Source organism: Podarcis filfolensis (genome assembly GCF_964270895.1).
Source record: "Podarcis filfolensis genome assembly, chromosome: 1".
NCBI lineage: Eukaryota > Metazoa > Chordata > Lepidosauria > Squamata > Lacertidae > Podarcis > Podarcis filfolensis.
In genome coordinates, this window is record NC_139604.1 from 72,684,398 (window position 1) to 72,700,542 (window position 16,145).

The following is a 16,145-nucleotide window of genomic DNA, read 5'->3' on the forward strand; positions in this document are numbered from 1 at the left end:
TTCCAGGTCGCCGCTGGACACAACTTGAAAACGCTCAACCTGAAGCAAACGCAACACGAGGTATGACTGTATTAACCTACCCCACCCCACAAGGTTGGAGACCTTTGTGGACACCCCTAAGCCCTTTGTGGGAAAGCATATAAACTGCAAAATAAATGAACATACTTTTTTTTTTAAGCTAATGGCCCTAGCTTGGATCCAGACCAAGTTAGCTGAATTTCATTACTATTGAAATAAATGGGATTTGAGTTATGACTGAAATCACTTCTGAATGATGTGTTCATGGTCATGTGTGAAATTTAAATGGCCTCATAATGTGAAGAACTAGATCTTGTATTTTAGAATGGCAGCATCATTCAGGGTGGGGGATCCCAAAATGATCTCATCCCACCTAAAAATTATATATATATTGGAGAAGGCAAAATAACACAAAAAAATTAAGTAGAAGCAAGGATTATAATACTACAAAATTTGAGATGGGGTGCAGCCAATGGCATTTGTAAAAAATGTTCAGCTAACAGTTTTCCTATTGAGTAAGCATTAAAATGATCTACTAGCAACTGTTCCCTTTCTAATGATGATAAAATGAGATGGAATCAGTGATAATTTTTTATTTCCGTTCTTTTCTGTCTGAAGAGCATGTCTTATCTAATCTAGTACAATGGTTGTATCAAGCAGACCACCCAAGGCCTGATTAGTGCATTACACTTTTGAAGGTGTTTGTTGATGTGAGAATTGCAATCTATATACTCACAACAAACCTTACCAAACTCATGCCCAGCCAAGCTAATATAAAACCAAATATGTGTACTCACTTACAGGTTCGTGTGCATGGGAATCTTAGAGTGAGAGTCATATATTGTTTTCCACATGACCCTTTCACACATCTGTTCTGTCAGAAATGGGAACACAGAAAAACCACAAAACTGGAATAGTACCACTGCCAAGCAGAAAAAAGGAGGGGTAGAATTCTAGCTGCTCAAATTGTTGTTTATTATAAGTGAATTGCATTTGGGAAATTCCTCCTTCGGGGCACATTTTTAACAACAATTCTCGCATCTAATGTATATTGCAGCAACTCCTGCTCCTACTAAATTATCACTCACTTCCTCATAGGCCTTTTCCCTTAAAAGGATGGCAGGGAATTCCCTATGGTAGTGACATCCCACCAAAACACTACATTCCCAAATCTGTGAGCCCATGAAATGACCACCTTCAGATAAAAGACCAGATGCATGATGCAACTCATATCTGAACATAAAGAGACACATGAAGTTCTAGCTAGATTCAAAATGAGAGTCCTAAGTGTCAGGAAAAAGAAATTAATTGTAAACCAAGGTCTTGACCACAATGCGCATGTCCCACTGGCTTCAAGTATGATTATTGAAAAGTGAGGACTAAATTTATAGGATTCAAATGGTGTTCTGCACATATAAACCAAGTGGCCTTAAGCATCATTTTACACCTGAACCATTGTGTTTTATTTATAACTTGCACACACAGTGCACAACTCCTTTAGAAGTTTCAACGTGACTACCATGAGGTGTCAGAAGTTTCCCAAACAGACACATCAGGTCCACACCAACTTTATAGTAGCTTTAAAACAACTCCATTATGTTTATTTTGCAGAAACTACCCACTTGGGCACTTTGGGTATGAAGCAGGATGCACATGTTTAAAAACAAATGAATAAAAGAACTAATTGCTCCCACACAGTTTTTTTAACATACATGCCCAGTCTCTAACACAATGCACATTTAACTCAGTATTCAAGAAGTTTTACAGCAAGTCAAATGGGCTGAGGGTGGTCTGCAGGGTGAAACTAGTGCACGCTGCAGCTATTACATGGATATGTTGAATACTGCTGGGTTCCACTCAATCCATTCGCATCTTGCTACTATGTGCCCTGGAGCGTTAGATTTTCGAGTTTCTTTTAAATTCGATATTGAGCAGACCTACACAGAGCCTCTACACAGAAACTGCTGCGTGAGGCTGCTTTGTATTCATGGACGCTTTGATGCGAGAAGGCATTCGTAGGCAACGCCATCCTGACGGCATGGCATCAGCGAGCGAGCAAGGGGAAACACGCGAAAGGAGGACAGCCAGCCAGTGGCTATGTAGATGACGGCACGTCTCTTTAAAAAAGCCATGCCTGCTCTGCCGGGACTGACTCCACTTCCCATCCTCAAGGCTCCGCGCGCATTTCAAGAATCCATGCTCTCCTCGAGCATCCTCAAGTTTCCTTGGGCAGAATACTAGCCCCCTGGGACAGCGGAGAGTAAGTACCACGGGGCTCGGTGGGAACGCGGGGGTCGAACCCACAGCCCCGTCCCAGCACCAGGCGGCCGGATCCGTCCCGCTCCCCGCCCTCGCTTCCCCTTCTCTCGCAGCCTCCTTGCTTTCCTCCGCGCACACTGAGCCCGACAGCGGTTCAGTCAGCAGGGAAGCAGCTCTGGGGCTCGGAGGGGCTGCCCGCGCTGCTGCTGAGGGGAGCCAGGCAGCCCCCCAATGCCTCGCCTCGCCTGCCCTCCGAGGCCACCTCAGCCCCCTCGACTACCGCGAAACCCGCACGGCGAGGTGGCGGGACGTGTCAGGAGACTTGCCGGCACCAACCTAGCACATAGTCCAGAGAGGGGACCCCGCTGGAAAGCAGCAGCTGCCCGTGCCGGACCGAAGGCCGGGTGCCCGGCAGAACGGCCAAGCGGCCGCCTCCTCCTCCTCCATCCGGCCCTTTCCTTTGGAAACTCGTCGTAGCCCTGGCACTCTGCTGCCGTTGGGCCGGCCCGCCGGTCGCCAAGGCCGCCATCTTAGCTTCTGCGCCGTTGACAGGGAAGAGGCGACCGGCGCGGAGGCGGAGCGGGTGGAGGTGGGGACGGACGCGCGGCGAGCCAATGGGGAGGCCGGTTGTTGGCAGGCGCAGTGGCGTCGGCTGGGGGTAGGCGAGGAGGGCTCTCGGTCCCCGCGGCTTCTGGCCCAGGCAGGTGAGTCAAAGGCAGGAAGAGGCAGCTTGCGAGCCTGTCCGCAAGAGGTGTCGTTCGTAGCGCTCCGTGAAGGAGGGGAGTGCCAGTCGGGCCGTTCTAGGCAACGGGACGCTTCTGAGGAAGCTATTTTAAAAAAATAAATAAATAAATTTGGAAACGAGATACAGTATACTGTACGTCCCTCTTCCTGTTTAGGTGCAGGAAGTGGTGTGACCCTGGGGGAGTGGGGAAAAATATTTGCTACTACCTGTGAGGAGCGGGCCGGAGCCCCCTCACCTCATTCCACCCACCTGGCTCGTTATGAGAACTTAACTTTCTAAAGTGTTGGTGTTCTGTGCATACTTACACGAAAGTAACGCCCTCCCCTCCTCCAAGGCAGCTCGGGGTTGACTGGAGAGTAAGCATGCATTGGATCGTGCCGCAGTGAAGTCGTTTATTCGAATTGTTTTCCGTGTGTGTTAGCTTACCAGCTAATGCTGGTGAGGCCAATTGGGAAGGTGGGTGGTTGGCACAGTTAAGACTGTAATTCGGTGCAAGAGGTTTCTGAGGATTTCATTGTACATGACTCAGAAGGTTCTGGCTACACGGCGGAAAAGCCAGGTTAGCTCTCCAGGATTAATGCAGAGTAGCACTCTTAATCACTTGCTTGACCTTGGCTGTGGAGACCCATTGGAACTTGTACATGGATACCAATTTAAATCGCTTTATATGGCAGTGAAATTTTGTGTATACCTTTCTGTTGTGCATATTAGGTTCCCACTTCATATTTACCCCGCTGCAGGCCATGGAGATGGAAGGGTAGCAAAAGGGTGGGATCCTGGTTCACAGGGTGGGTCAGTAGACCATTACAATTTGCCTTGCAGAGCAATTTGAAGCATCCTCCATTTACATTTTAACATATGCATTGCCTCTGAACTCTTGAACCTGGACTTGCCTTCAGCTATATATATCTTCTGTTGAGATCAGTGCACTAGTGAAAGTGCACAGGGATGGACAAGTATAGAGCGCTGGCAAAATGTTGAAAAATGTTTCATCCACAGATGTGACTACTTCAGAAGATTATTGGGTCTTTTCTCCCATCACCAGATTCTTTAAGAATACTTGTGTTAATGTCATATCTGGACCCAAAGATTGGTTTGTTTTTTGTTTTTTATTCTATCTAGGCCAATAAGAACTTTTGTCTCTTGCCATCACTATTTTCCTCAGTTTCCCTTCCTGAGAACGTTACTTCAGGCACAGGGGTCTGCCCAACATCTTCCACACTGAAGTCAATGCAAAGAATCCCTTCAGTTTCAGTCTCCTTTTTCTCTTTTAGTATGCCCTTAATGTTTCAATAACACACTGTGCAAATTTTTGCATCCTTCAGTATCTGCTTTCATTTCTTTTGCCACAGTTCAGGTTCCTTTTTATTCTCATTTGGAAAAGACTTCTGTTTCCTGACATGAGCCTTATTGCCTCTAATATCTCCCGTGACACTGCTCATTAACCATGCTGGCATCCTCTTGGCTTTGGTGAGACCTTTCCTGATCTGTGGTGTACATTCTATCTGAGTTATAAATAATTTTTAAAAACTGTAAGCATCTATCTGCTAATGGGTATGGGCCAATACATTCCAAAGTCAGGTTGCAACTAGATGCAAGCAAGGTCATTTTAGGGGGTGAAACTTTTTTTTTTGTAAATTTATTTAGTTAGGGCCTTAAAAATATGTTATTGGGTGTGAGTTAAAATCTGCTATTATTTTTTGATTGGACAAGATTTAGCTTGGTAAGTCTGCATTTAATGAAGAAGCACATAAACTTCTTTTGGAATTTTAGTTTTACCTTCTGAAAATATCAGATAATGCTAAATGATAATGATAATAATATTAATATTAAATATAACTGCAAGTACTTGGTAACCATTTTTTAACAATTTCTATGCAGTTTTACGCACATTTTACTTACCAAGCAAAGCGAAATTATATTAATCTAACCAAAATATATTTTGAACTCCCAAGTCATGTTACAACTTTTTAGCACCCCTAATTTTTGAAATTTGAAAGTTACAAAATTTAACATACCGTAATGTTATAAGGTACTTTTTAGCACGATGAGACATTTTGTTTCTTTTTTCATATGGTGTAAATATTAAAATCTGTATTTGAATTTATAAAATTCTATAATTCTTATTTTCACAAAGCTATGCTAATTTGAATACTTTCATCATTGTTTCCCATACTGAAGGAGAGAAGCAGATGATTTAGTGGAGGGGGTAACACCTGCACTGTCGTCAGTTACATTGCTATTTTTAATAATCTTCTTAGCGGCACCTGTCCTTTATACACAAAACCCTCTTTTCTCATCAGTTCTGGAATGTAATAGTATTGGATTTTGTTGATTAAAGTTTTATAGTCACTAAATCAGATTAACTGTTGAGTCATCTGACAAGGAAAGCTACCAGCCATGCGGTACAGCTCCCTGAAGTGTCTCTGCTGTGAGCTCAAGCTTCTTGAGATGTTCTTAGGTATTTCAATAGAATGGGTCAGAGACTACAGGTGCAAAGATGATGGCTTCATTTTCCTAATCCTTTTACAAACAAAGAGGGGATAAGCTTGAGAAATCTAGTACCTTCAGTCCAGAAGCCAACATTTTGAAAACACATTGCACCCAGCAAGTTCCATAACATGCCACCCAATCATAGGCATTTTGGAATTTCTTCCCCGAATGCCTGTGTGATGCCACTTCTCTTCAAGCGTCTCTACAAAATCCACCTTTTCTGTTAAGCCTTTGATGTAACCACGCCTTACTGTAACTGGGCCTGTAATTAACTCTAAGCACCTTTAATGGAAACAACTGCCTGTTGCCTTCCCTTCTTGTGTTGTTTCTTGTGTGCAAGCTTCTTGGGGCAGGAACCTGTCCTCTAAAGTGCCATACAGACAGCTGCTGCTAAAAAAATAAAAAACCCACCATGTTCAGTGGAGCTTACTCCCAAGTTATTGTGCATATTATTAGAGGCTGAAAAGTTGTTTCTTAGCTCTTGGATCCTGACCATGGTGGTATTCTGTGGTGCTTCAAACCTGTTGTATTGTTTTCTTTGTTGCACGGATATAACCCATCCAAATTGCAAGCTTGCTCGTGTAGTGAAGTGTTAAGGCTGAAGTTTTGTTTTTTTAAGTCATATAATTTCATGAAAAATACATGGATTTATATATATTTTATAAGTGCCAACTTAATTATAGTGGCTGCATTCCAGAAAGACAGACTGGTGTGTACAAGTAGTGCTAGTCCACAATTTGCTATGGAAAATCAAAGTTCCCTGGGCAAACTTGATGTCTTCCATCTCATTGCTGGGGCTATGGATTGCGGCCATATTGTACAAACAATAGATGGTATTGTGGAGATGGGTCTTTCTGGGAACCATCCCAAGGAAAAACAGAGAGCATAGATTAAAATAATTATTGCTGACTTTTAAAAGCTTCCTGAATATTAAAAAGGAACACAAAAAAGAAATGCATACTATTATTTCCAAGGTTTCAATAATATAATATAAATGGTATAATCCTAGCTTGGTTCAAATTAGCTGAATATCTAACATGAGGAGAAAATTAGGAATTTTGGTGCTGGAAAATTATTTTCTCATAATGAACTATATCTTTGTAAGCTATAGAATAGATTGGATCAATTCTCGCCTAAGGAAACTTACTTTCTGATAAACTGCAGATAATCTAGTAGCATCTCAATGTCTTAACAATTTAGGCTGCAGTCATATATAGTATGAGTAAGTAAGTCCCCATGAATTCAGTAGGGCTTACTTCTGCGTAGACGTGTACAGAATTGCACTGTTAGTATAGCATGAGCTCTTGTGGGTTATATTAGATGCATACGATTTTCCCGTGTGTTGGGCTCTACCCTTTTTGATTCCCTCCCATATTTTTCAGTTTTTCTCCAGGCTGAAATGAGCACAGAAAGTGGGCATTATAATTGTTTTACATTTTTATGACTTCCAAGAATCAAACAAAGACATGTCTCAAGTTGCCAGGTTGTGAAACAGCATGTACTACTACCAGTACTACTGTTACTATTGCTATTACTGCAAGTGCTTTAGAAGCTTATTATTAAGCCTTTTATTTTAACATCAGTTGTTACCATGAACACATGTAAGATGCAGGTTCATATGCATGTGTGTACGGGCACACAAGGAAATCAGGTGACACTGTGAAGCAGATCACTATGAGATACCATTCATGCTTTATATTTTCCCCCTCCTTTGGATGTCTGAACTGACTTTCACTCCCATATTAGTGATAGATAATTAAGAGTTGGAGAGCATGAATTGCCTGGGGCCACACCAAGAGTCCATGGCAAAGATGAGAGTCTCTGATCTGACATCAGGTCTCTAGAACTTTTCCCACTGATACACATAGTTTCTGTTTCTCTAGCATCAAAGGACTATTCATTATTGTAACTTCTCATGTGGTGGGGTATGTATGAGTCTCATAGGTAGCTTTCTGGTAAGCAGAGCTGTACTGAAAAAGCTATCCACAGAACTGACTTCCCTTTTTCTACATCAAGAAGTTGGTAGTACTTTAATGCTAGAAGGCTGACATATCCGCTTAGTGGTCTTATTTACAGTTAAATGGTATGAAATTTTAGTTAATGAATTAATTAAATAAATAAATAGAAGAGATGGGAGGGAGAAAGACATCTAAGGGAGCAATTTCTTTTGCTCCAAGAAATTAAATTTGCTCCAAGAAATGGTACCATTTCTTTACCAAGAAATGGTAAAGTTTACAGCTTATGTCCTACTTGAAATTGGAATGATGTTCTGTGAGGAAGGAAAATGTCATTTGCAGAAGCTTTGGGTGGTGTTCAACTGTGTTTTACTCAGAGTAGACCCATTGAAAATTTTATGGATCTACTCTAAGTAAAACAAGGTTGACTACCACCCATTGATTTTTACTGTTTAAGGAAATACTGTGAATGGAATCAATCTGTGTACCAGTTTCAGCAGTGACATGTTAAAGTAGCGCTATGAGTGCCCCAGGCTGCTATGCTCTTCCGCAGCAGATATTACGCATCGGGGACATAGTGAGAGTGTTGCTTCCCACACATTTCTGGCTTCTGCTGGTTTGCTGACTTGGTCCACTCCTGAACAGGGATAGTCAGATGTCAGTTATTCATGCTCTAGCGACTACATGATTGGTCTACTGCAATGCACTCTGTGTAGAAGTATCTGTGAAAATGATCCAGAAGCTGAAGCTGGAACAGAACACAGCTGCAATGTTATTAAGTGGGGCAGAAAAATGGGATTATAGAGCTGCTCTGGTGACCTGTTAATCACCAGAACCAACTCATTGTGTTGACACTAGTATATAAAACCTTAAATGGCTTAGGACCCAAGGACTAAAAGGAACACCCCTCCCAATATATGCCAACCTGAGCTGTGATTCTTCAGGGAAGTCCTTTCTTTGAGTCCCATCTATAGGCAATAGCATGTTGTACATGCTATGTACATATGGGTAAAAGCATTCTGTGTTGTGGTCTCCTGGCTGTGGTACTCTCTCCTGATGGGGATGCGGTTGGCACCCTCATTAGCAGTCTTCTGATTGTAATGTGTTTTTATGTGTAGTTTTTTAAAATCACATAATGTTTTATATTTTTATTTGACTGTTTCAACTCAGGGAGAAAAAATATTGCTGGTTACTCAGTAGCAACATCTTTTCAAATATGGGCAAGTCTTGTAAAAGTTTCCCCCCCATGAGGAATTCTTTGCTTCTGACGAGCAATGCCAATTTCACTTTCAATTCCAACAGAAATATCTCACAATAGTATTTACACTTTTTAAAAGTCTGTACCAGGAGTCTAAATTATAGCATGCTTTAATCATCTTCGATCTGAGAAGAAAAAAAGTGTTAAACAATGTTAGAAATATCTAAGCTGAAGGAAATTTGCTTTCTGTTAACACATGTCAGTGAAAACCAAAAGACGTTTTCATTGTCTGATGATCACTCAGATGAATTTCGACCAAACAAATTATCTCTGAGAACAATCCCATAAACAGTCCTCTAAATAGTTATTTTTATGAATTACAACCAATACAGTGATAGTGTTTTCAAGACCTTGAAAAATTTAAGATCCCAGGATGTAAGGCATTTCTTCCACCCTGTTTGCTTTACTAATGCTTAAACTAGCAGCTGAATGTACTGTGTTATCTGCCATTATTCAGTAAGTTCAGCATCTTTGAAAAAACAGGCTATAAAATTTTACTGCAGGACAGCACAGGTCATTATGCATATGGGTTTTTCCAAGGTTTATAGAGTTCTTGCTCAGATAATATTTGTCATTGGTAGGCAGCACTTCTAATGGGTACTGTGCATATTCAAAACAGAAAAGGTGTACATATTTGAAACAGGAAAACATACACAGAGCAAATGGAAGAGATAATGCATGACTTGTACTAGTGCAAAGATTAAGGAAGCACATAAACTACATCGAGGGTGTAGTCCTAATGATACCTAACTTGGAAATAAATTCCATTAAAACGAGTAGTGTTTATTTATTTAGAAATACTTAATATCCTGGTGTGGGATTTGCCTAAGCAGCCCCATTAGTGGAAGCCCTTCACAAGGACTTCCACTTGCACAATGGAGTCCCCCCCCTTTTTCCTCCCACTGTGTGCCCCATGACCATTGCAATTGCCTGGGGGGAGGTGTCACAGCAACTCACCCCTTCTTATTCTGCAGTTATCCCGGGTGCCACATTCCATCCTAAAATTATGAGGGCTTTGTGGGGGTGGGTGGGAGGGAAGTAGGCTGTATGCGAAATCCTTCTAACCTCTGGATCCAGCAAGTGTTAAAATATAACCCAGGCTAGCTTCCTGTATTGAGGTCATAGCCTGTTTGATGGACAATTAAGGGAAACAAGGGAAAGGAGCTCTATGTGAGATAGCAAATGGGTGAGGCCCCTCCCTCAACTCATAGTTAGAAGGGCAAAACCTGAGTTTAGAGTGGAGTTGGAGTGATGTGACCTGGAAGTAAAGTTGTCAGCTGGAGAGAGAGTCAGAGCAATGTTTGAGAACTGTTTGAATCCAAGCCTGCGGCTATGGGAGAAGCAAGACCCTTTAATGCTGTGAACCCCTCCATTGTAGAATCTGGTTTTATATATGTGTAAATGAACCATGTATCATAAAGACAGCACAGTCTCCACTGTACCTCATTCCGAAGGAACCACAAACCCTGGGTAAGCACATGGAACCCATGAAAGATTACGGCGGGGTGCCACACTATTTTAGAGGGATCTTCGTCCCTAAACGTTCAGGGTGTATGCATGCCGAGGGCATAGCTGTCCACCTTCCCTTTTTTTGCGTGAAATTCCCTTAGTCCAGTGCCGTTTCCTGCTGCTATCCCAGATTATTAGATATCCCGTAGACTGTCCCCGGGACAGGTGAGGCTGCTGATCCCTTATTTTCGAGGCTGCTGATCCCTTATTTTCAAATCTGAAAGTTGACAACTGTGGCCAAGGGTTACAGAAGAACAGGGGAGACAGGAAAGCCCTTTTCAATGAACTGAACTCAATTCCATGAGTCGAAAGTTTGTTAGGATCCAGGTCACTATGTTGAGGATGAGAAATTAGTGCTCAAAGTTACCGTATTTTTCGCCCTATAAGACCACAAGACGCACCTAGTTTTTGGAGGAGGAAAAAAAGAAAAAAATATATTCTGAATCTCAGAAGCCAGAACAACAAGAGGGATCGCTGCACAGTGAAAGCAGCAATCCCTCTTGCTGTTCTGGCTTCTGGGATAGCTGCGCAGCCTGCATTCGCTCCATAAGACGCACACACATTTCCCCTTACTTTTTAGGAGGGAAAAAGTCTTATAGAGCAAAAAATACGGTAAGTATAAGTAAACGTTCCTTTGTTTCGGGTAGCTAATTGCATCTATTTGTTATAGGGAAAGGCACGAGGTGGCATGATAAACAGGAGACGAATATGCAGTTATACTGATTACATGTACCTTGGCATACTTAACAACAAGTTGCAAGGCTGGTCCTAAACATTTTGCTACCAATAAAAGGACAAGAGGGGACCTTCTTCCCCATTCTGTGTACAGAAGCCAATTGGACTGACAGTGGATTTTATTTAAGTATACCTGAAGGCAGCCAGCTATTTATGAGGGTGTTATGACTGAAGGGCACAGCCAGAAGGCTCAATGGAAAAACCTGGGGGGGGGCTGCCTTTACTGCCCCCCCTCCAGATTAGTTGCCTGAGGCACTTGCTTCACTCTGCCTAATGATAGGTCTGACCTTGGTTTCCTGGGACTTGGGTGGTGTTCCAAGGGCTTCCCAGAGACTTGAGTTTTGAAGAGGGATTTGTAGGAAGTAATTTACTATCACCTAGCAATGTTATTGTTCGAAACATAGTTCATATCTACTTTCATTTAACCAACGACACAAATTGCATTTGTGGGTCTTGTGTGCATCTGACTGAAAATAAGAAACATCTGTGAATCCTGCTTCACTTGCTCATTAACATTTTGGAAGCAATGGAAGAGGTCAGTAGTTCTTCAGAATGGCTTTTCCTTAAATATGACAACTGTTTTCTTTATGACCTCTTGATATGCCAGGTCTTAGTCTCAGAAACAAATATGGCAACAGTCAAACTCTATTCTGCTACATAACTCTGATTAGTTATTAGAAGGCTATCAGTACTTCTGTACCAGGAAACACAAATTATATGATATAAAGATAGTAAGTAGTCATATCAACAGGTACTGCTATAAACGAAATGGCAGAGACTCAAAACATTTTTTCCTTTTGTAAATTTTTAAATATGCATATATATATAAATGGTCTCATATACACACACACACACACTCACACACACTTATATGACCATTCAAAGTTAAAGCTGTATTGTTGCTTTTAAGTTCAGGCCTTCAATTTTTTGACATGATACTGATGTAGAAAAAGTTGGCTGTACTTGGCTTGTGAAGGGCTTGATCCAAACCCCATTAAATACAATAGAAATATGACCTCTGACTTCACAAAGCGATGACTGAGGCTTGTTTGTCTTTGCTATGCCAGGTTTCCCCCTTCTCTTTTACTTAAAAACATCATATTTAATAATGTTTGGTGCTGCCTTTTATTTTATTTCATGCATTTAAAAAGTGGCCTAAAAGATAAAAGATTGTTTCCAAATACATTCAGTATATCATTTATGAGTAGAGCAACACATTAGCATTGAGTTCACAATAGATCATATCGCTTTTATGCCATCTTACAAGCTTAGCAGCACAAACAGAATAATCAACATATTATTTGGCTGTCATCTGCTGAACAGAAACCAGAGATCACAAGGTGGTTTTCCCTAGCTGCAGTGATGGCCTTTTTTGTTCCAGGCCCCCATCTGGGAGGGCCATGGTGTGTTATCATATGGAACGCGAGGTTTTCTGTAATCTGCTTAGCTGCACTGCAGTTTGAATCTTCATTCCATGTTTGAGTAATTTATAATTTTAATGAGACCATGGCTCTTGTGGGCTTTGAAATATATTAAAAGCTCTTTTGTGCATATGCTTTTGTTCTTGCTTAATAGGCTCAGTGTATTTAAACCTGATGATTTTTTATTCATGGATTTAGATGTCTGGGGATTAACTTAGACTGAATATCATTGCACTCATCTATTCATGTTTAGAAACTGTGTATTTGTATTGCTTATCCAAAAATAGAGGAAAATATAGCCATGTGATTAAATATTGATTTCTATTATTTGTCACATAAATGCAACAGCCTCAAATGAGTATTAATGGAGTGTTAATTATCTAATGTGGTTCCATACACGATTACTCTGGTCATATGAATCCCAGTTTTTCTCTAAGTAGCTAGGACGATAGAAAGCAATGGGGCTTTCATCCAAAAGTGTATACATAGACATGGGTGTTAGATATTTAAAGATGGTTGGAAAGATATGTGTTGAGAATTTATGTAGAAAAATTATGTAGTGTCATAAGATGTATACAAAATATAATAGTTTGGGCAAATTCTCTGCCTATTATTTACAACTTTCAATAATTTCTATCCATCCTTCATACGGGCAGTACATATACCGTATTTTTTGCTCTATAAGACTCACTTTTCCCTCCTAAAAAGTAAGGGGAAATGTGTGTGCGTCTTCTGGAGCGAATGAAGCTGCGCAGCAATCACAGAAGCCAGAAAAAGCAAGAGGGGTCGCTGCGCAGCGATCCCTCTTGTTCTCGCTTCTGAGATTCAGAATATTTTTTTTCTTGTTTTCCTCCTCCAAAAACTAGGTGCATCTTATGGTCTGGTGCATCTTATAGAGCGAAAAATACGGTAATACCAGTTTCCTATTGACTTAAATGACAATAAACTCTACACATCTAACAAGCATACATGTGCAGAGAAGATCCTGACATTTAAGCCATTGGGGAAGCCCTCATCTTCATGCAGAAACTTTCTGTGTGAATTGGATCTCCTGGGCGCAAAGCACATCCTGGAATGGGTTGGATATCCCCAATGGGTTCACTTTCCTTTTGAAGTTTTTTTGAAAATCAGGGCTGGGGGAGGGGAGTGAGTTTTAGGCTAGGAGTGGATACTGGGTCCTGAAGTTGTAAAAAGACCTTTTCAGCAGAGATCTTTGTGGCAGCTGCCTATGAGCAGCCATTCTCCCTCCCTGCAGAATGTCCCAGAACAATGCTATGTCTTGATGCACTGTGATTCCAGTGGACATTGTGGAGGCAGTCCCTGATGGAAGTGGTGGTTCCCCTTCCATAACCCTTCTAATGAGGTTACATCATCATGTAGCTTCTTTCCACATTTGAAGGGTGGCAGATGGAAAGTGGCTGCCACAGTGAGCTTTTGCAGCAGTAAAAATGGGAGAGGAAAGAACTTATTAGAACTTAAGTACCCACCAACGGGTAACTCCCACCACTCAAAAACCATAGGTACCCCCCCTCAAATTCCAAAAGCCCTTATGAACCTAGCCTCTTACTTTCAAGACAAAAGCTGATGACCAAAAACTTTCAGCTCAACACCAAAAGAAAACACGTATCTGTGTTGACTGCCCCTAAGAAAATGACCCTTGCATGCAAAATGACACCATGTCTAGCACCTGTACTCCGTGCGCTCAGACAGCTTTAGGACTACTAATTTCCAGAGAAGTGGTAAATAATTCTCACTTACATATTGATAGCCATTAGTTACAGATGTATGTCATGATGCCAGCAATACAGAAGCAGTTTCATGAATAAAGATTTTGGAAAGCTGATTGAGGAAGAATTTTGAAACAAACACGCAGCGGGAAGTCCCTTTCTTCAGCAAACTGGTGAATGATTCTGAAGGCTACTTACATTTCAGACCTCTTCTGTAGTTACATTTCAAGGAAGGCTTGACTTTCTGCTTCTTCCAGTACAATATGGACATATGGCAACTCAGATGGTTCTTACACGTCTTCAAATTTTGCTGTGGTGTGGGATTGCACAACCTTGTTTAATTTTTTGCAGTCTTGCAATATGTATTTAGCCTGTTAATGGCGGATATCTTACCATGCAGAACATGTATAAATGTATCTTTACATTTCAAGTATTAATCTTAAAATGCGAAACTGGTGACACAGATGATAAAAACATTTCGCCCCTTCCATTTTGTATGTGCATGGAGCTTGTTTTTCTAATAATGAGTTAAAATCAATAAAGTATTGACTTCTTTATTTTTCCAGAAAAAAAGATGGATTGATATATCTCAAAATTCTACAACTCACATAAACGTCAAGGTGCAATAAGCACATGTATATGTACGTTTCATTTATTTCAGTTGGAATTTATTAAGAAGAAAGTAGTTATAATCAGGTACCCTAAGTAAGACAGCACAGAAACAAAAATGTTCATAATCAGTAAGCTTATTGATAAATTTATGTGTCCACAGCAAACATGATTAATTAACAAGAAGGATTTGAGTGTATATTAAATTTTAAAATATATTTCGCTTACTTAGTTGTGTATTTAATTGCTTTAAAGATTATATATGAATGGCAACAACATTTTAAAAATTCCTATCTTACACTATTTATTTCATGAATTTGAGAAAGCCTTTGGTTTCAGGAAGAGGATAATTCTATCCATGTTTCCTGCTTTTATTATGCACAATGTCAATTGTAATCCAAGATTACAGCAAACAAGATGTTAATTTCCACACACAGTCCATGTACATTTCACTTAGAGAGCTCCATTGTTTCAGAAGCCAACAGCAAAAAAGAAATAATGATTGTGCTATCCTCACAGGAGCTGTCAATAAAAGATGTAATAGGGGATTTAGGAATCTGGAAATGGCCAACTAATTTATGTGAATCTATTTTACTTCATCTAGAAAGGCAAAGCTCTGTTTCGTCTACACTGCATATTGCAGAGCACAGGCTCTCTATAGAAAACCAGGCGGCTGCATATGGATAGTCCCTTGATATCATTCACTTGCTGTGTAATCTTATTATGCAAAGTTCTAATCTTCACCTAGAATGAATGCCTCTGGGTCAGAATATAGTCATATCGGGGTTTTTAAGGTCATGTTTTGTGATCCTTAGCTTATTCTTCTAAGTAGGACTGAGATTTAAAGGGTATTCCCCAGACACTAGCAGAGATAGACAGCAGAACCTGCTGCCTTTTTGGAAGACAAGACCAACATGAGGTCCCTGGTAGGATTAAACTTGATTTGTAGCTGTAGGATTTTTTAACAGATGTATTATTGGACAGGGAATAGGGGCCACCAGCACAGCGAAATTGGATCACGATTGGCATTCTCGGGGAGTCTGCTGGCTGCTAAAACAGCAGCTGCATGTGGATTTGACTTCTTTCAGGTGAAGCGACTTCCAGTCATTTGGAAAGGATGGGATGAAAAGGAACCTTGGTGATAATTTTGATGTCTGCAAGATTTAGTACCAGCGTAATGGGATTATCGCTAACACCTTCGCTGCAGAAAAAGCCACCTGGCGCTATAACTGGCAGCAACTGTGAACTAATCCTTTCCCATCTCTTGGATGTCATTCATGAAGCTCACAGCGATTTCTACCCTGCTAGCTGTGATTAATTTTATAAACACGGGGTGGGGGTGGAATCGGGTAATGAAAAATGCAAAGATTCTTGTATTTATAATTCAGATTTGACTTTGGACTGGATGAAAAGTAT

General features: G+C 40.8%; 2 protein-coding genes and 1 long non-coding RNA gene across 6 annotated transcripts in view; 2 read left to right on the forward strand and 1 right to left on the reverse strand.

The window, feature by feature from the left end:
- The window catches only part of ELP4 (elongator acetyltransferase complex subunit 4), a 151,068-nt gene extending 148,257 nt beyond the window's left edge, over positions 1 to 2,811 (reverse strand). For both annotated transcript variants that reach the window (XM_083599773.1, XM_083599774.1), the window contains exon 1: positions 2,614 to 2,811. In XM_083599773.1, coding sequence (XP_083455899.1) covers positions 2,614 to 2,806 — 193 coding nt within the window. In that variant the 5' untranslated portion in view covers positions 2,807 to 2,811. The remainder of the gene's footprint in view (positions 1 to 2,613) is intronic.
- LOC310756574 overlaps positions 1 to 16,145 on the forward strand; it is a 156,276-nt gene that overhangs the window by 110,965 nt on the left and 29,166 nt on the right. The gene's annotated exons all lie outside the window — the stretch shown is intronic.
- The window catches only part of IMMP1L (inner mitochondrial membrane peptidase subunit 1), a 30,756-nt gene continuing 17,468 nt past the window's right edge, over positions 2,858 to 16,145 (forward strand). Inside the window, exon 1 of one of the 3 annotated variants that reach the window (XM_083600364.1) lies at positions 2,858 to 2,981. The gene's annotated coding sequence lies outside the window, so the exon portion shown is untranslated. The remainder of the gene's footprint in view (positions 2,982 to 16,145) is intronic. The other 2 variants (XM_083600366.1, XM_083600365.1) reach the window with 2 other exon arrangements.